The following is a 20,911-nucleotide window of genomic DNA, read 5'->3' as shown; positions in this document are numbered from 1 at the left end:
TGGGAGGAAGCCGAAGTCGCTGGAGTAAATCTTCGCAAGAGCACGATTTGAACCTGGATCCTCATATTGTGAGACAGACATGATACACTTCCATGCCGCCGTTACATGAAATAAATAAATAAATTAAAGGGTGCCAAAAAAGGTGGCCAGAACACTTTTGTGTTTTATATGTGTATTCAGCACTCATGCATGGATGAAAAAGCTCCTTCTTAGCCCGGAGAGGATCACAAATATGATCTCATGTGCTTCATGCTGTACGTCCAAACATGAAAAGAAAACCGATAGAGGTTCTCGCATCTAAGTTGATCTAACACTGAAATCTCCCATCAGACTGCTTTTCCAGGTGGAAGATTGTGACAGCATTAACTAGCAAGTGCTTCTAAATGTTTTTCAAATGTAGAAGTATGTTCCTCCTTTCTTTTGGTGCCCTAAAACAAAAGGTTGCCAAAGATTTTCTGAAAGAATGTGAATAAAAGAATATCAAAATCTGGACTCTAACATTGTGATTTTCAGGACATGAAGGAAGATTATGCACGATTAAAAATGGCCCGCAGTCTTTGCAGAATCTAATTAGGGTACAATGCGAAACAAGGTCTAGCCTATGCCTTAAGCACGCAGTGATTCAAATCCAAGGCCTCGTTTGGGAAGAGGAGTGTTCCCAGTTGTCCATCACTCCGCTGTGCTCGTTATGAGGCGCTTTTTTACAGAAGCCCATGAATATTCACTTGCTTCTTATTTTATGTGAGCATTAAACCTCTAAACGATCTGTGATTTGAGCACTTTCCTTCGGTTACTCCGCATACACCAACAACTCATCAGAGGGAGAGGTGATCAAAGGAATGCAAAAATAGCAGCAACAATCACTGGAAGAAATAAAGCTCATTCAATGATGGCCCCAACCAACAAGTTCCCCCAAAAAACAAATGGACCATAAACAGAATAGAATTATTATTAGTCACTGCAAATGGGTTCTGGATTTTAGAGTGTAAGTTTACATAAACTAAGACAAGAACAGTGTTATGATGAAGGAATGTCAACAAGCTTCCACATGACAGACAAGGAAAACTGAGATTTATGACATTTTTCATTCCATGTAAGGAACACAAAAACAGTTTTTTATCTAATAAAAACCCTGTTGAAGATTTACTATAGAAAGGCAAGGTCACAAGAGCTCTCTTAACACTGTTGCTGTGTGGGAAAAGTGTTATGTACTAAAGATAGTTTTAGTGGTGTCGGTCCTACAAATAATCATTCTCATTTATTAATAACACATTATTAACAGTATTGTTTCCAATGCCCTTATATTAATCCTTGCATCATTCTAAAGATCAGAACACTGCATCTACATTTAGTATTGAATCCAACAAATGCAAATATAAAATCTTATAAAACTGTTTTATTGAATCTCAACACCTCAAACAGATGGTAAGTTTTTTTTCCCAGTACATACTTGCATTTACTTTCATTCACATTTAAGAAATGGAACACGCACGCACGCACGCACACCCGCACACACCCACACACACACACGTCCTGTGCACTGCCTGAGACACATAGCTGCACAGTACACATGCAAGCAGCAGATTCTCTTCTCATTGGCACATAATAAAAAGATAGGTGGGTCTGTTGTATGAAAATATGCTTACATATTATACAGAATACATAGACAAATGGGGTTGTTGATACATCATTTTTCCATATAGGAGTAGTCATTGTGGTACCCATAGCAAGGCCTGCTGCTGCACTTGCCAAAGCCTTGTTTCCACCAAGCAGTGTTTTTTTTGGTTTAGGTCAAAAGTTGTGCTCGGTACAAAAATAACTAATCCATGTAATACTACTTTTTGGCACCTTTTTGTGAGGTTACCAACTTCGCTGATATGGTTACATAAGAAGGTTATGTTGCCATCCGTTAAACTGGTTGACAGACAAACACAACCTGAGTGAACGGATGGAACCTGGTGGAAACGTGGCTTGAGTACAACAAAAGATGCACGGACTTCAGCAGAACTTGAGATCAACGCAAATGGCAAATTTAATGACTTCAATGACATGTGTTAGTAAACAGTAAATTTTACTCTGAAAAAGACTATATTTGGTCCCAGTCGGAACAGACTAAACTTTACACTCGGAACAGAGTGTATATATATATATATAATTAAATATAAAATATAAAAAACAAACACTTAAGGGTTCAGGAACAATCCCACAACCTTCAGCACTTTATCACTTGAGCTATGCCACGCCTACCTTTGGATAACATTGCTGGTGTGTCCAAAAGGATTCCACCTGACACCAGTGACTACGTTTACATGCAGGCAATCCGAATATTGGTGCAATAACCCGAAAATTATCTTATTCGGGTTTTAAATATAATGTATTTTATTGATCGTATAGTAAAGTAATAGCGGACATTACGTTATTTACGTCATTACGTTGTCTGCGTGAGCATGTAAACGGGAGTAACTCTTTCCGCCACGCATGTAAACGTGTTACCTTGATTGTTTCAGAAACCGGAATTCTGACTTTATCCCGAATATTGACTGCATGTAAACGTAGTCAGTGATATGCACGGCTCAGCGGGTTGATTGGCCCTCTCCCAACCTATAAGGTTCTGTGATCATTCCTCAACCCTTGAGTATTTAAAAATAATAATATTTTACTGTCTTCCAAGTGTAAAGTTTACTCTAGTTTAGACTGGGACCCAATAAAAAAAGCCAAATTTACTGCGCATTGATCCAATCACTGGTCATTGATACTTTTGGTGATTAACAAGAAGTCATGACGCAGACTACCTTCTGCCGTACAAGTGAGTGTGCAGGGCACACCGCACTTGAAAACACTTGAAAAGATGGAGGATACAGACAGGGCATGTTTGGCCTTGTGCGAAAGAACCTCCTGGCAAAGCAATCAGCGTTTGGACAAAGCCCTGATTGGTCCGTCAATACTCTCCTTTCAGCGCAGTGATTTGTGCTGTACAGTGTTTGCCATTGTTGGAAAAGCAAGTGATAGAAGGTCAATCAATAGCTCCCTGACTCACAGCGAGCCTGGAGGAGTACTGCTAACATTTAAGGTGTTTCTTGCCGGTCATGTCATTCCAAATGCGGTGCATCTCCTCGGGGGAGATCTGGTGGACGGTGACCACCCGGCGGTAGCGGCAGAGGCTGTAAGCCATTTTCCAGTGGTTGAAGCCGCTGTTCTGGAAGGGGTGGATGCCCAGCTTTCGCAGACACACGCCCACATACACATCCTCCAGATGGAGCAGCCTGGTGTGCAGCGAGGTTTGGTAGATGAGCTCGGCCACGTCTGCCGAGAACACGTAGCCGGTGCCAGAGCAGAATGGCGGGTACTTGCTGTCCGGGTACAAGTCTCTCGGCATGTACCACTTGCTCCGCATGTCTCTGATTGGCCCGCCATTGATGACATACCCAGTGAAATATCTCCTCCTGGGCTTGGTGGTGGGCTTCAGGAGGTTGTAGATAAGGTTCTCCATATTGACAAAGATATCACTGTCTGTTTTGAGAACATATTGGGCTTTAGAGCAGTAGGTGGCCACCCAGCGCATGCCCATCAGCGTCTTGAGTGTCAGGTTGTGGTAAGAGTCAATAAAATCCTCAACTACAATGTCATGAAAGATCTGGCTCTCCTGCTCCACCATGTGGTTGAGGACAGCGTCCGTGCTGCGCCCCAACAAGAAGAGCGTGACCACACGCACGTCAGGAAATGTACTTTCATCACCCCAAGTCTCTCTTATGGCCTGCCGTGCATCAAATTCCTTGTGGGTGGTGCTTATCAGGATGACCAGAAAAGGGGTCTCCGTCTCACACTTCTTGGCGTCATTGATGAGGTAGCCGAAGTCATGCGGATTCAGAGAGCGAGTGCGGTAGTTAGCAAAGGTGGTGTTCTTGTTCAGCTTGGGTGCCTTGCGAATCGGGATGTTCAGCTGGCCCACATAGGAAGTGGATGGGCGGGACACGCTCAGATACCAAAGAGCACTGGCCCAGCAAACTACGGTCAGCAAGTACAAACAGGAGACCTTAGAAGGCATCGCTGTTTACTTTGTTGGCTTTACCAGTGGCGGCAGCATTGGAAACTCTAAGCCCACGCTTACCTGGGGGGGTCTTAGATTGGGCGGTACAGCTTGAGGCCGCCTCCGCCACATGGGACATTGATCCCAAACAATAGGCTTTGTTACTATCTAGTGTGATTGAAAAGCAAATCCGCTGGTATTTCTTATCATGGTTGACCGGTTATTGTGTCCCATCGCCTCTCACAGGACCACTTTGGGCTTGTCTCCGACAAGATCTGGAATGAAATCACAAAAACAGACTGGTCAGTGGAAGCCAAATTCATGGAAGTGGAAAAAGAGTATGGAGGACCAAAAGTACCTAAATTAAATAAATGAATACACCATTAAATAATAAAATAAATGTGTCATTAATTAATTAAATGGTTCATTTATTATTTATTAAATATGGAATTAAACAAATCTACATGTTAATAAATGTGTCATTAATTAATGAAATTACCTTTGATTATTTGTATATAATTATTTCTCTATTTACTTAATTATTTCATGGTCACTGTGTTGCGGTATTTCATGAATTAATTTTATCTGTCAAACTCACCAATCAATCAAAGTTTGTTGGGCAGGTCTCAACACCTGATTGGTCACCCTGCTTACCAAGTCAAGGCAAATCCATTTCAGAATAATGAATTGATGCAGAGTAGCTAGTAAACACAATTCGATAGGCTGGGTGGCGCTATTGGCCTCAATAGGTGCGTTACCAATTAGACTCAGGTTTACGCTCTCATGAGGTGCATTTTGAGACGTGTTGAAATGGAAGTTTTTTTCCCGCATTTCCTGTAGTCATGTGACCCCGCATAGGAAAAAAAGGAAGGTGGAAGTACAGGGCCACTCGCTTTTGTGTCGGAATTGCTTCCTGAGGGGACAATAAGTCTTATTGAGCCAAGGCTGCCGTGGCTCCATATACGCATACTATTTAATCTCGTGACTTTGCATGAGGAGCCGTTAGCGTGACGTGAGGCGAGAGTCGAGGTGGGACATTACGAGAACTACGCCTCAGAAGCATATCACTCTTACATGGAAACACCTACATGTCAAAACTGTACTTTAGCGAAATAGTAGAAATATCGCTTTAATTTTGATGTTGGTTTTGTACAACAACAAGCCTTGATCACTCTATATGAGCAAAAAAAAATCCATCGCCAAAGCACTCGATTAGACAAGATTTTAGTGAATCAGACTTTAGCCCCGCCCACTAACTTTGAAGGGTGAGTTTGACAGATAAAATAAATTCATGAAATGCTGCAACACAGGACCATGAAATAAATAAATAAATACAGAAATAATTATATATATATATTTATATATGTAGGTAATTAAATTAATTAATGACACTTGTATTTAATTATTGGTTTATTTAATTCCATATTTAATATTTAATTAATAAATGACACATTAAATTATTTCATGACTTATTTATTAAATTATTCGATGGTGCATTCATTTATTTAATTTAGGCACTTTTGGTCCTCCGTACAAGAGGAGCATTTAGATTGAAATGCCATTTGTTCATCTTTATAATTGAATTATTTCTATATTACTCTACAGTGTGGTTCACTTTTTGTGGCTTCACTGAATCACAGATTTTTTGAAACCATACTCGTATTACAGATTATACTAGCAGAGTGCCAATTGGTTATTGATCTCGGATCTCGGTCCGATATCAGTAAAACTACGAGTAATGGTTTATATCGGACTGCATCTTAAATCTCCGATATTAGCACCCGATTCGAGAAAATTCATTCCAAAGTCCGATTGAGCACTTCTATCCAGAAGCACTTTATCACTCAATTCAATACTTTTCAAACATCTTATAGTATAAAACAAGTAATCAAACTATGTATGTGGACTGAGATTGGGAGATTGAACTCACTCAGGCAATTTGGTGAAATGCAAAAAAGCAGACAAAGTAAATGTCTAACATGACAAATGATTAATATCCATTTGGTCTCCTGGTGTGATCCCCCACCCACCTTCACCCACAGAAGTTCACTTTTCACATTCTCGCTATCCGTCTGCTGAATCTCCAAATGAGACTTGACTGGGCATATGGACTTTAATGCCTTAATGAGATGCCGCTTTATTGGTTAAACCAGCACGGCTGTGGTAATTTTAGCAAACTCTTAAAATCACAGCTCTAATTGGACACATCAATTAATTTTGTATCACATGATGCTCTCTGACGTCAGACAAGTCGTTTCCACTTCTTGCCCCAATGAACTGCTTTAGGCAGCGTCATTTGGGTCATAATGTTGTGCCCCAGAAGAAGCCATGGAAAAGTAAGCCATAACATTACCTCCGCGGTTTCACAGATGGGCTTGTGTGCATGGGATTATGAGCAGATCATTTATCACATCTTTTTTCTCATTACTTTGCTGAAGGATCGTCTGTATTTCTTATCATCAATATACAAAACTTGCCACATTTTTTAGGCTGTACAGTTGTTTTAGGGGCCTTAGAGCTGTCACAAGTTGCTGTGGCCAACTGTGGCTGTTAAGTACACTAGTGAGGACATTAGCTGTGGCCAATGTTTGCGCAATTGCCATGATCGATTTTCCATCTTCTGTCAGCTTCACAATTGTTTGTTTTCACCCAAAGAAAGCGCTCTGGTTTTCACCAATCAATCATCCATCCACATTTTCTGTCGTGCTTTTTACCCACTAGGCTGGCGGTGAGATGGAGCCTATCCCAGCTGACTGTACCCTGAATTGGTAGCCAGCCGATCACAGTAAACAACCATGCAGGCTCACATTCACACCTATGGACCATGTAGAGTCTTCAGTTACCTTATATATGTTAAATGTGTGAGGAGGGTGGATTACCCGGAGAACAAATAGGCAAGCATGAGGGGAATTTGCAGGACTGTGAGGTGGAGTTGATGACTACTCGTCCACAATGGTAAGAATGAACAAAAATCATGTTGCCTACACCTCAAACGAACATAAATGTAATATTCCACCGGAACAACACACATATGAAATCAAGCGTACACATTCGGCAAGTATTCTAAGTTATGCATCAGATACAGATGCAAATAGTTGGAAATATTCTTTTCCTCACGGCTAGTCGTGTTCGCACTTTTAGGCCTTCATATTGTTCTCTTGCCTGACACAGACAGCTCCATTCTCATCATCCTTCTAAATACGTTGAAATAAAACATGAAATGTTGATGGTTTGAGGTCAAACCCAATTGTTTTCAGTCTACAGTAAAAACAAAGGAATTGAATGAACTGTTCCAAGACTTCTGGAGGGCAGTGACCCAAATTCAAGCCAATCTTGCTCCCTGAACAACTTGATGCAGGATCAGAACGCTTTGTAAGACGCACAGCAGAAAACTACATATGGTGATTAGAAGCAGAACATGAGATAAAGATCCTACGAGTGATGATTGCTGTGTGAAATGTGCTAAGATGCTGCTAGCATGCTGCTGGCATGCTGCTGGAAGTTGGCGGTGCTGATTTAAAAGTAGCTCGTCATATCATCGGGCAAAAGGAATTTGCCTCGTCTTGTGGGAGCTTGAAGCTTCTTTTCATTAGGACTTTTCTCCCATTCCACCCCCATTTCTGCTATCTCCGTGGCCTTATTCTTTGTCTGGTTTTTCCCTCTGAAGCATAGTCATCAATCTCTCTGCCCAGCAGAATCCATCTCATCATGACTGCTTTTCCACACCTCCTCCTCATCTTCAATCACACACTTTTTCTACACACCCGCGAAGTGATCTTTATCTGTCTTGATATGTTTCACTGCATGTCACTCCGTCTGTATTTATGTCAATCTCACACGTGTTTTTTCCCCCTCTTCTGACTGAGCTGACAGGTCCTACCTGTAATCAGTCACCTAAGGTAAACAGTCTACACTTCCTGCAATACGTCTCGTGCTTCTCTGACACAATCATGAAGCAATCATGTTCATCTATGTGACCTTGCTTCCACCTCTCATGTATGAAAGTCATCTTTTTTTTAAAGATGGCTGCTTTGTTTTATGATGTCCCCCGAAAGACAAGAGAAAGGCGCTTCCAAAAGAACATGGATTGTGGCAAAGGAAGTCTATACACGCACTGATCATGTGATCCACCAGTTCTGAGAAAAATCCTTTGGATGCACAGTAAGTGATGAATGACATTATTTACAGTATGTATCATAAGAAAACAAATCACATTTCATTGAATTAAAAAAAAAAGTCCCACATTAATCAAAATTACGGTACAGCATGACCATATTTGCTGATGCACTGTCTGGTCGTATCATTTGGCATATCATAGTTTCATATGATGTAAAGAATGACAGTGACTCAAGATATACAGTACAGGCCAAAAGTTTAGCAACACCTCATTCATTGTGTTAGTTGCTTCATTTTAATGACTATTTGTATTGTAGATTATCACTGATATCAATGATAACTACTGTTATTTTTATTCATATCCAGGACTTTACAAAAGTCTTAGGGAACCCAAAGATTAGTTGTTGGTCATTAAAGCCTTTGGGGGTATAACATGTTGAATAATTATTGTTTTATATCTCAATGAAAGATGGAAGCCGAGTGATTTGATTAAGTATTGTAACATAAGTGACTAGAAGGACCAGTCATTGTAATTAAGTAAAAATGAAAAGTGATTTCACCCCATAATTCTTCTTGTTAGATGTCAGCTTTTATAGATTGATAGAAGAAGGACTTTTTTCAGAATTTGAAATGTCCAACTGTTTTTGAATGCACCACTAGTGGCTCGCCGAACACGAGAGATGTGAATGTTTAATGTTTCATTCCCGTTATTTGTTCGAACCACAATGATTGAGTGTATTACAAACAATAATGCAAATATTCATTTGCAAACATGTGCCTACTACATGGCACGAGTGATTTGAGTGGTCAGCCCACTTTTGCTTATACACGCACACGATAAATCTGCAGACCCAGCAGACTATATACAGGTTGTGTTTTACAACAGTAGTAAATAACAGTATTACTTAGCATTAAATAGTAGTGATGCACCGAATATTCTGCCACCGAAAATTTTCGCTATTTTTGGCATTCGGCCAAAGTAAAATTAAAGCCGAAATAATATGGCCCAAATAGGTTGTGGTGACGCAAGCAAAAAAAAGCTGCAAGCAAGCGTCTGTTTGAATTAAACAGCGAATGCGGGGGTGAGTGTCCGCCTCTCTTCTCGCTGGCGTTTCACCGTGTGAGTTTGCTCAGGTCGGTCACAGCAGCTCCCGGGTCAATGCGCACACTGGAGAGGGGCGTCACTTGGTGTACAACATTTAAGAGAGTCGAACAAAGACAGAACTGCTGTGTACAGCAGTACAGGTGAGCCACTCTTTCTCCCGTAGCGCCTTCCCTTTTTTTTTTTTCTAAGAGCCCCTCGAACGCTTCCACTTTTTCACCGGCATCCCGGTGGCCGTGCTAAATACTTTAACTAATGCTAGCACTATTGCTATCAACAGTTTTAAACACGGAAACACTTACCGCTATCTCCGTGTGGCGGGAAACCTGTACAGGACGCTGTGTGTGACTTTGCAGTCCGTTCCCGAAGCCGATTAGCTGGTGCGAACAAATGTATTTATTTATTTCTAAACGTTGGTGAATATGTGAATGTGCCGATTTTAAGTGCGCCGTGCCTTGACTATAAGATGCAATCGCACCGCCAGAAAATGCTCAACCCTCGTTTGGTGTTTAATGTACCATTGGCCATCACGTCTGCGGCGTAGGCACATTTCAATTTATATTATGCTTGGTTAAAATACCAGTGCTAAATAAATAGTTTATAATAATATTATAATTTTAATTAATTATAATAAATGCAATGATAGTTAAAATTAGCATTATTTTTTTGGGGGTGTTTCGGTTTTCGGCCAAGCATTTTTCATTTTTGGTTTTCCGTTTCGGCCAATCATTTTCATTTTGGTGCATTCCTATTAAATAGAAAACTGCGTAGTCTCCATTGCCAAAATACTAAGTGGGTCGTGACACGCTTCAGTGGATGAGAGCAAGTTGAATAGGAAGACGCCCTTTATAAAGTAAATAGTGCGAATTAAGTTAGATGGTCACTAATGTGGAAAATTACACATCCAGACTTGGACATTTATTTATTTATTATTTAACCTGATACATGTCATCCTCACTGTATTTTTTTTCCACCAGGAAAACATGCAGTCGGGTGCAGTGTTACCGGAGGACATTTTTACCAGCACACTTGTGAGCATATCGATCGCAGCATCGAGTCCTGCTAAAGTGCGTGCAGCGTTGAGGTTTGGTTGGGTCTCTTGAATGTAATGTCGTCACGTTTTTTCATGAACTAGTATTGCAACACTTAACCACAAACGGATTGATTTAAAATAATCCACGTGTTTGTGTATATACAGTATAGGACATGTATAGTGCAATTCCGGTGCATATTGTTAGTGATCTGCTGATCTAAGATGATTGCCATGCCAGCAAAGTGTCAAGGCAAAGCAAAAACAGAAGCTGATGAGAACGATGGGACAAATGTTTGGAATGTATATGACCATCGCCAGGATGTCAATTCTGAGCTCTGCTGCAGTGGCAGCTGCTCCATTAAGCCTCACGCTGAATCAACACTCCACACTGTGATCACTTCAGCATGTAGGTACTCTCGTACGTGATTATCCAATCCAAGCAAACTCAAAATAAAAATCAGCATCCCATGATTGACAGAGGAACATGTTGAGTTGTGAGAAAGTGAATGACTGTAGCGCCTAAAATGTAAATGTCTTTTTATTGTTGATAGCCCGAGGGTTGTCTTTGTTTTACTAAGTCAGATGTTTCGGGTAACCAGCAGCCCAATGCGGTACCTGCCTAATATCACATCTTTATGGGAGGCATACAACAACAATTGAAATTCCGTTTTGACATCCACAGTCGTCCACTGCTGTTAGTGATTTCAATTGCGGCTTTTGCCAGAATGTACAATTGATGATGCCCTGCGGTCTCTTAAATCATCAACAGGCTCTGTTGCTGGTGCTGCACAGCATAACCAGGCCCTTTGCTCATAGTCAAGCACAATAACATTTTTGTTGCTTGTTGCTGTAATGCTGTTTGTCGGTGAAGAATGTTGATACTAACAGCGGTTGACACTACAGAGTTTAATGTACATGCAAATTGAACATGCCATTGTGGAGTAGCTTCACATTTATATTGTGTTTCTGGCTAAAGCAGTATGACTGTTTTAGGAATACAAATTGCACATATGTGCATGCAAATACAAAGTCAGATTGTAATGGGCCTCATTCGGAACGACACATGACCAAACTGGAAAGCTGGTTGGCAGACTTCCTGTGTACGCAGCGATAACTATTGGCTGATGAGGTCATGGTTTGAACCCGACCTTGTTAGAATATTCTTGTTTTTCTCGCTGGTATTATTGGATGGAAGTCAAGTACATGTATGTCATTTATTTAAACATACAATATTATAGAAGTAAACAAAAAAACAAAGAACTCTGGATTTGGTCATCTTTGATTGCTTTGTCTCCTGCTATAGATGGGTTCGAGCTTTGTGCTGAAAATAGTAACATATCCCACAATCCCATGCAGTCGTCCATTTTGCTAGGCCGCATTTACCAAGAATCCTATGATCACAATAGCACTTGCCATTTCACACAAAATCTTTTTTGAATCAGTCAGTGGAAAATTAAAATATCACCAAAATCAAGAAGAAGATAGAAAAGTATTTTGATTCACGAGGCAAGAAGGCTTTTATTCACTACAAGGAGAAAACTTCCTATTCGGACGTTATCAAATTTAAAGATAAATAAATAAATTAACCCAGCCAGTGACAATGAAAAGTGATGTGCATGTGAATGTTGGTGTTGACTGGTCGTAGTTTTCAAAAATGTAGCCACAGTAAGGCTTTTCGCTTAAGCATCCTCGGCTGACTTGACAGACTCTGTATAACTCTCATGTATTATTATTATAAAAAACATATACAGACCAACAGGCAAGGCATGAAGAGGGAGACATGTAAGGGAGACTTGGAGAGGCTTATTGTTATTGTTGTTTTCAGAGATTGAAGTGGGCATAAGTAGAGATGTTCACATACATTTTGCTGATTGGTCGCTATTTTTGAACATTAAAAGCAATGTACGTACAATGATTTAGAATGGAAAAATTGTGTCTGGTTCCTCTGCTGACTCCCACCAAGACGGGGGGACGAAGTGTGTCCATATTGCAAATGAAGTAGAGGCGTTTTCAGAATAGTAACTTATTTACTGATTTCTCTAAAACAATTTGCTAAAATTGAAAATGTCATGTAGGTTTATCATCCAGATAAAGAAAAAGAAAAAACATGTTTTTTAAGTGAAAAATGGCCCATCCCGGGAAAAAAGTCTCTTTGACCTAATTAAGGTGCTAATGATTTTTCAAGCTAAATACAGGATGACAAAAAAAAAAAAGTACCTTTTTAACAACCCAATAAACCCAAGAGTGAAGAAGAAAAATATTTTATTCATAGTAATTGAAACCTTAAGAAACAATGATAGAATCCCAGCTGAGATGTTGCAGCGGTCAACGAAGAATCTCAACAGCAGAATTCAAGAATGCGTATGTACAGATAGGGCGTCTATCTAAAGGACGACATTTTTAAAAAGTGAGAATTCCCTGATTGTTTTGTAAATGGCATGTTTTAAAGTGTCAATTACTATGAATTAAATAGTGTTCCTCCATCACTCTGGTTTTATTGGATTGTTAAAAAGTTAACGTTTTTTGTGTCACCCTGTACAAGGGCAGTTGAACATTTTCAACACAAACAAATGATTAATATACACCACTTGTCATTATTATCACGGGTAAGCTGCCGTTGATCCTATCTGACTTCACATTCGTTCACACCTATGGACATGTTTGAGCACTCATCCATCCATACTGCCTTAGTATGATGTCTTGAATGAAAATATAAGACACATAAATGTGAAGAATTACAACTTGCAATCACACATTTAAGAAAGCGATTTAGTCATCATACTGCGTATTTTGTTCTGTCATGTGACTTCAATAAGCCAGTGAAAAGCTTGGAGGCAACAAATATGTGAGGTTCTTGCCTCATGATGCCCCACATAATTGATTGCAGTCATTAGCGCTGCGTGGAGTGACCTTGCTCAGGGGGCCAATGGCGGTGCATACACAAGGGAGAAAACGACAGAGAGAGCGAGGTGGCTGTGGGGAGGGGGGTGGTGTGGGCGGCGTTTTCGTCTGGGACGTCTCTGCCGTTAGGTGCATGTTGTGTACAAGCATGGAGGACACACGCGTCAGAGGGTAAAATAAATCATGTGGTGAACCCCAGGCCGACATCTTACAGCCACACTGCCCGCTTCAATGTTGCAGATTTAATGACTGGCAAGGGAAAAGAGGAAGAAACCTCCATCACTGGCAGTTTTCATGGCTGCTGATTTAATAGACATTGCTGTGCATGAGACGGTCCACTTAAATACATGAATCCAGTGTGGCTTGTAATTATGATTTAACAATAAAATTAAAAAAGGGCTACTATACTAATATTTTGATAATAAATCACATCCATATACGGTACATCACATAGTCGGTATACTGTATTGTGTGAGATGTACAGTATACCTTCAATTAACTCAGTTCAGCAAGCACCAATTTCTTTGTTTTTTTGTGACTTCTTCCTTAAAATAGCAATAGACAAAAGAAGAAATAGACACCAGCAATAAACCAAAGCAGTAACACTCCAGCTTTATACAATACACAGTGTTATACACAGCATTTTAATATTAACAGTGGTTAACTACTTTTCAGTTGGTTTAACGACTATTACATAAATCTGGATGGGCCGCGATCAAATCTGTGTGCCCCCTTGATTCATAAAAAAAAAAAAAAATGGGGTGGGGGTTCAATTTATTATTACTCAAAATTTACTATAAACTAAATTACCCAAGTGTGGTCGCGGGCCACATGTAGCCTGTGGGCTGCCAGTTGCCCATCCCTGACTTTAGTAATTAAGTAAATAGTAAAGTCATTAAAATAAAAATGGAGGGAAATTGGTGGGGAAAAAATAAAAATATGAAAAAATATTTAAAGGAAAAATAAATAAATAAATCTGAGAATGAATTGCAAGTATGCAGGGGTTGACTGTAGTTTAAAGTTGCAATATCACCATTCGTCTTTAGATGGCAGTCATGGCTTTGTTGCACTTACTCGGGCTATTTTACTTACCTATGCTATAATATGAATAGGCCTAATCATTTGTTGCAGATTTGGAATGATAACAAACCAACAAAGTACCTCAATTATAAAATTTCTGTAAGTTTTTTCTTAAAAAAAAAAAATGCACAAATTGAGTTCTTGCACTTAATGTTGATTTGCTGTTAAGCAGTATTGTGCCATCCTTGAATGGTCATTTTTGTGCAAGACTTTTGTGAATCACAGGATGTGGTTATTTTGTTGTTTGCTTCAAACCCTTTGCTGTGGGGTTATAGTGAATATTTTATGCATGACACATGCATGCATTTTGTCCATATTTAAAGTTGTATTTTTGTGATATATCTAGTTAGGAAGTGTGTGGTTCTAGCACACACAGTAGCACTGATGAAAAATTGTGGTGACCTCCATCATTCAAGTTGCCCATCCCTGACTCAAGTTATTAAGCACATGCATTAATGCATACAACATACACACACATTAGCCTAGACAAGAAAATCATGAAGAATAGGAACGAGTATAATAAACAGCTAGTTCAAAGCTGCCAGACCTCGTCTTCATATGCTCATAGTATAACCTTTGTTACAAATGTGGGAAATGTCTACAATAATTTACTGCCCCTTTGCCTATATTTTCATTCATTTCTCTCAGCACTTCCCCTGTTAAATGTGCTCATCTGCTCAACAGGAGGTTGTGCAGAAATGCATTCTTCTGCTGCAGAGCGTTTGATCCTCTTTACTCCAATCTTCTGCCAAGTTTTAAAACCATCGTGCCACTTCCTGAGCATTCAATGGATGAATTAATGTGTGAGGAATTTAACAGCAATGGCCAAATGGGTTCACATCCCTCCTAATGTGAGTGAGCGAGGAGCAATTAAAATGTCATCGCTGGGCTGCGTGCAACTGGCAAGGCATTTGTTTCTTGAATGGTGGCGCCACGGTGATTTTGGAGGATAAATGGTGCCAGTCCAGTAGACAGCATTACAGGCCATGGGATGGACACAGTGAGCTTAGTGCAAAGCTTAAAAATTCAAAGTAGATTAGGGCTGACAGAGGAAATTGGATATCAATAGCGGCCAAAAGATTTGGCAGCTGTACAGAGGCCTGATGCTCCAGCCCCACTTCAGTGCTCATCTAAGCCCAAACCCGGCTGCTGCAAATCTGTCTGCAGCCAAGCAGTGTTTCCACAAAGTTTTGCTCACAAAAGTGACCACGGTCACCTGAGAGGGCACCATAATCTACACTGAAAGTTAGAATTGAAGTTTGTGCGTGGTGTTCCACTTTTAAGTTGAGAACTGTGTGCAAAGATGAGAAAAGGCAAGCAAACACCTTCAGCGTGGTGTAGACCTGCACTCTGAATACTGAGCGGCTTCATAAATTGGAAATGACAAGGTGATCCATGTGGGTAATACATTTTACTGTCCAACTGCTTGACATTGATGTTACACAATAATCAAGCTCAGTGCTGCATCAGGGTAAGTGGAAGCAGGGCCCCCAGTTGTCACTAGAGTTATGCTAATGTCACTGCATGGAACAAGACCTGCACCCAAGAGTAAATGTGCTTATTAGGCTTATGTGGGGCTATTTGTTGAGAACAAGCAAAGTAAAAGCACCACTAAGGAGAAGGAAAGGTATTAAACAGTTGGGGATTAATAGGGGAACACTGCGGTCATGACCAGTGTTGTTACTGATTCCTTGAAAAAGTAATGTGATTACTGATGACTCCTCCAAAAAGTAATCTAGTTACTTTACTGATTACGTTATTGTCAAAGTAGCTCAGTTACTTAAAAAGTAACCTATCAGTTACTTTTGACCAATTTCCGCTCTTTGCTGCCGCAACATAAGAATGACAACCGGTTACTTAAATAATACTTATAAAAGTGCATCAACTTGAAATGTTTCTTTTCTCTTCAAGTAGCACAGTCATGTCCTTTTTTTCTTTCTTTCTCTGGAATACTCTTTCTCGAGGTATGACGAGAAAGACTCTGTGGGGCGGCTCAGGTCTCGCGGGAGAAGAGGGACGTTACGTGCGGGTTGGTTGCGTGTGTTTGTTCTTGGCTTTTCTGCTCGTCCTCGTGAGTTGTATTCCTATTTTCCGGCGTCGGCTACGGCCAACCGTAGCGTTTGTTAAGATAATTAAAAGGGTGACATCCCAACCAACGTTTGCTGGTGGCGTTCTTGCAAGACGTTACACTATTATTGCACGGGAAGAGGGCGAGTCAACAGTACTCAATGGACACATTTCCTCTTTAACATATCGACCGACCAACTTTTTTCAGATCACTCCCACTTACTGGTGCTCTTTTACTAAAATCCAGCTTCATCTGTTTGCGTGCCGGCAGGGTTGAATTAACTGTAGAACTGCTGGCTGTCTCTTTATCTGTCAGCTTTGCTTCAAGTTGTATCGCGCTGTGTTTCCTTAAATTGGATGTGGAGTTTTTAGCGGTCGAAAGTGTTTTTGCGCCAGCGCAAAGTTTGCAGCGCACTGAGAGGTTTTTGTCCTCTTTACTGGACAAAAATGCGAAAATAATGGCAAATGCAGCCGTTTGTGGAGCTCCTCCTGCTTCATTCATTCTTTTGGCCAGATTCCGAGCGCTCACACATGTTAGTACATGTGACCCGGCGTTGCGTCTTCCGCTGAGAAAAAGTGACATGCGATGTGACGTCACTCCGAAATGCAAGAGAAACATTTTCATCTCAAAATTCTCTTCAAAATGGACAACAAAATTATGCATTCTACATACATTATGAGGTAATAAAAAAAAATAGTAACGCACAGCTACTTAGGAAAGTAACTTTAATCAGTTCACTGGTTTGGAAAAATGAACGCGTTAGATTGCTCGTTATTAAAACAAAGTAATCAGATTACAATCATGCGACAACACTGGTAATGACCTCCATTGATCTGGTGATGAAAGCTTGCTTTGACAAAAGTAGCATCTGCAGAGGTACTATTCAGAGCCTTCTGCAAGAGCACAGGGAGGATAATTTGATCAGAATGCCATTTTGAAAATGATTAGTACAAGGCCGGTGCATACTGATTTTAATGTCCCTGTGAGATCAGAAATAAACTATAAAGGGAAATCAAGTAAACTGAACTCCAAGGACGATATGATCCTGTCATTATTTATGTTGTCACCTATTTCCCTCTACATATTTTCTTCCTCCTTCACGCAGAAATTGATGTGCACACCAGTGACATTGTCAGAAATCATCTTGAACTTTAATACATTGCAGCATTGTAAAAAAAATAAAAATAAAAAAAAGGAAAAAAAAGAGATACATTCTATATATATCCCACTCTGGAGTATTAAAAAAAAAGTGGTTCTTTTTAATTGTATGCTCCTTTATGCCTATGCTTCAGCCGTGCTAAGGTTTGCATGCAAATAAAGTTAGTCACATTAAAGACAGAGTTTGCAGTTTAAAATTAAAAAGCACACATTTTTTGTCAGATATTGCTGGCGTCAAGTATCGTTTGAATCCGCCCATTTTTTTGTGTGGTTCGCCAGTGTTTTTTTTTTTTTGCATAAGTGCATCTGAATACATATATTATTCAACCAATAAATAGCTCTGCCTTATTTTAAGAATTGACTTGCAAAAGACTACATTCGCACCAACATGAAAAGACAGAGCTGTGTTTGAGTGAAAAGCAAACAACAGTCAAAATGAGACAAGAAGGAAAACAAATCAGAACAATAAAAAACAATTCTGTCACTTGCATGATTTGCTTGGCATGCTTTTTATGCCGGACGCCCTCCCTGACACAACCTACCCATCTTTTTTCCAGACATTGGATCGGTCTCGGGTACTTGGCACTGGTCCGGAATCGAACAAATAATCTGCATGCACAAAAGCAGAATGAATACCAATCCACTGGCAGTGCAGGAAACTGAAAGGAGTAAATATGCTGCTGTGAAAGCCTGGAAGAGCATCCCAAAAGAAAAATGCAAATGTTTGATGATGTAAATGGCTCAAATGCACTTATTGCAAGCAAGTATTTGCAACTATTAGGTCTTATTGACTTCTATTTTGGGTTGAACTGTTTGTTCTAATACGTTTGCTAACCTAAAATGTGTCGCAAACAATCCTCTAGCAGAAGCAGATGTAAAACACTAAAATGTATTCTAATGTGCACACAGAAGGCCGTTGCCCACTGGCTGCACTGCAGTTTAGCTTTCAGGGATTAAGCCGTTATCAGGGACACCATCTTGTTGCAGGTCTGACATGAACAGGCTGAAGATGTCCTCTTATGTAGCAGGGCACTGACAACCACGCCTGTCTAGATAACACACAACCTCAGGCAACAGTACAGTAATCACAATCCAACTGCGCTCACAGGTCATCTTCTTCCTTTTTGGCTGATGTGCTGACACACGCGCACGCAAACACACACAAACACCTGCAAGCATGAAAACCTCAACACAGTTTGTTCAAAACTACTTTGCGTCACTGTGCTATTTGTTCTCTGCAATGAACACTTCCCGCCCGGAGACCATACCCAGATCTTGTGTAAGCACAACACAGGGTGAAAACATACACAGGCACATATTTTGCCAAGTTGTTTATTCAGAGGTTAAAGCAGGAATAAACTGAGTCCCTTCATGTTGTGCTCATCACTTGTCCGCCACCACTAGTTGCTGTGCAAAGCCGTGTGCGGTTCGTGTTGCTGCTAGTTACTCTTTTGATCCTGAGCAGGTACCAGACGCAGCAGGCTGATTCTGATTCCCTCTCTCTCACACATACACTCTCACATACACATTTCTGCTCCTGCGGCTGGCAGCCTCAGCACCTCCAGAACACTCAGATGTGGGGGACATTCAGAATAAAACGTGACCTCGCGCAAAATGCAGGCAATGATGCAGACAATGACATGTATAAAGCTAGTGTAGGTTCTAACTAGAATTGTATAAATCATCCAAGGGTTGATGATGTACATGCTTTGTAAAAACAGGGACAAGTGATGGAAAATTTACTTTTCAATGCTTGAATACAAATAATTCGGTCTCTGAGCCTGCGAGCGAGCAGTTTTGCACCTCAACTCTGTATTCGTAGTGGGCGTGGTATAAACCGGAAATGGGCATGGTTTACCCATATGTGGGCGTGGTTTAACACAAATGAGTGGGGCTTCCATCAATACATTACTGTATTTTTTTTTGTGTATGAAATTGAAAAAGAAACCCAAAAATGTAGTTTGAAATTGATATGGATTGATCAAAAGTTTGTATATTTTTTGTTTATTTGAAAATTGACAAAACAGCCTAATAAAGATTCAAATCAATGCTTTTTATCACAAAAAAAGAATTATAAAAAAATGTATGTGTATGAATATATATATATATTTTTTTATCACAATAGTAAGGGAACTATTTACAAAAACGTTTTTAAATAAGAGAGAAAGTTCTAAGTAAAAGGCCTTTATTGCCAAATGGCCAGTTGATTAAAAAATTGCCAACGCGTTTCGGCCTTCGTAGGGCTTCGTCGTTTTTAAATGACTCAGAACAGGAATCTTTCTAAGTGTATGAATAAATATTTACAGAACAGTCTGAAAATGAATATTCACTGTTTTTAATCACAATAGTAAATAAACTATTTACAGAACAAGTTTTTTATAAACTCGGGAAAATACTGCTGAATACAGCACATGCAGTAGGAAATAATGAACTATTATGTGAATGAACAAGAGTTGTCATAGCAACACAAATTTCTTTTTTTTTTGTATTCAATGTTTTAATTTTTACTACCTAACATTATTAAAGAGTGTTAAGCTGTGTGTGTAAAGCTTAAGAAGTCTATCCGTGTTATATTCGTATCCGGGAAAAATCAATTATCTGGACCAGATAGGCTACTCGCTTTGTACGAATATCCGGCTCACCCCTATAAGCGAAGTGTGCATCTCGGACCGCGCAGTGCATTGTGGATAGGGGGGCGTTATCCGGCTACCAAACAGTAGTCAAGAGTAATGGAAAGCAATGGAGACTTAGGCCCCGTCCAGACGGAAGCAAAGCCGGCTTCGTTCCTCAAACAAATCTCGTACACACAGAAGACTTGCGTGTGTCCAAAAGAAGACCCTGAGGACGTTTAACGGCTGTAATGTATATGCCAAGTCTGGAGTGGCGCTGTAGCGCAGCCACAGGGAGTTAACGGAAAGCATAGGAGAAGAATCAGCGAAGAAGACAAACACTTTTTCCCCCTAACTTTATTTAATGCAATCTACAGAACAAACATGTCTCAAAACAACATAAAAAAGACAAACACAGGAGAAGTGACAATGGCGGATGATTCAAGTACAACACCGCTTGTTGAACGTGGGAATAAAGAAGCAAAATATTTTGCAGCAAAAGCATAAGCAAGCTAAGGAAGCTGCGCAAAACGACTACGACACGGCTATCCGCAATTGTTGTTGACAGACTGACGTTTCGCGCGCAGTCACGCGAGAATTGGCGCCTACGTCATCGATCTGCGACAATGCGTCGTCATCGAACTGCGACCATTACGTCATCGCTGGAGGAGTATCCTGCATATGGTGTCCAGACGGACGCGTACGCGGCGCGTTTTGAAATCTTTCAACTCTGGAACCCGGCTTCAAAAGTGATCGGTTTCAAGCTCAGAAACCGCACCATCGTGTGGACGAACGGCCTGAATGGTAAGAAACTTGT

The 20,911-nt window shown here is 40.3% G+C and overlaps 1 protein-coding gene across 5 annotated transcripts in view; it reads right to left on the bottom strand.

The window, feature by feature from the left end:
• Positions 1 to 1,405: 1,405 nt before the first annotated feature.
• LOC147178335 (beta-1,3-galactosyltransferase 1-like) overlaps positions 1,406 to 20,911 on the bottom strand; it is a 100,167-nt gene continuing 80,661 nt past the window's right edge. For 4 of the 5 annotated variants that reach the window (XM_086068696.1, XM_086068698.1, XM_086068697.1 and 1 more), the window contains 2 exons: positions 4,109 to 4,302; positions 1,406 to 4,005 (listed from right to left, as the gene is read on the bottom strand). In XM_086068696.1, the coding sequence (XP_085924822.1) occupies positions 3,059 to 4,005; positions 4,109 to 4,166 (1,005 nt within the window). In that variant the 5' untranslated portion in view covers positions 4,167 to 4,302 and the 3' untranslated portion in view covers positions 1,406 to 3,058. Of the gene's footprint in view, positions 4,303 to 20,911 lie in introns of all 5 variants that reach the window. The other variant, XM_086068700.1, reaches the window with a different exon arrangement.

Source organism: Leptonotus elevatus, chromosome 2 (assembly GCF_054856555.1).
Source record: "Leptonotus elevatus isolate MCC_2025b chromosome 2, RoL_Lele_1.0, whole genome shotgun sequence".
Classification (NCBI taxonomy): domain Eukaryota; kingdom Metazoa; phylum Chordata; class Actinopteri; order Syngnathiformes; family Syngnathidae; genus Leptonotus; species Leptonotus elevatus.
The sequence above is the reverse complement of the archived record's forward strand: the minus strand, read 5'-3'. Positions and strand labels throughout refer to the sequence as shown.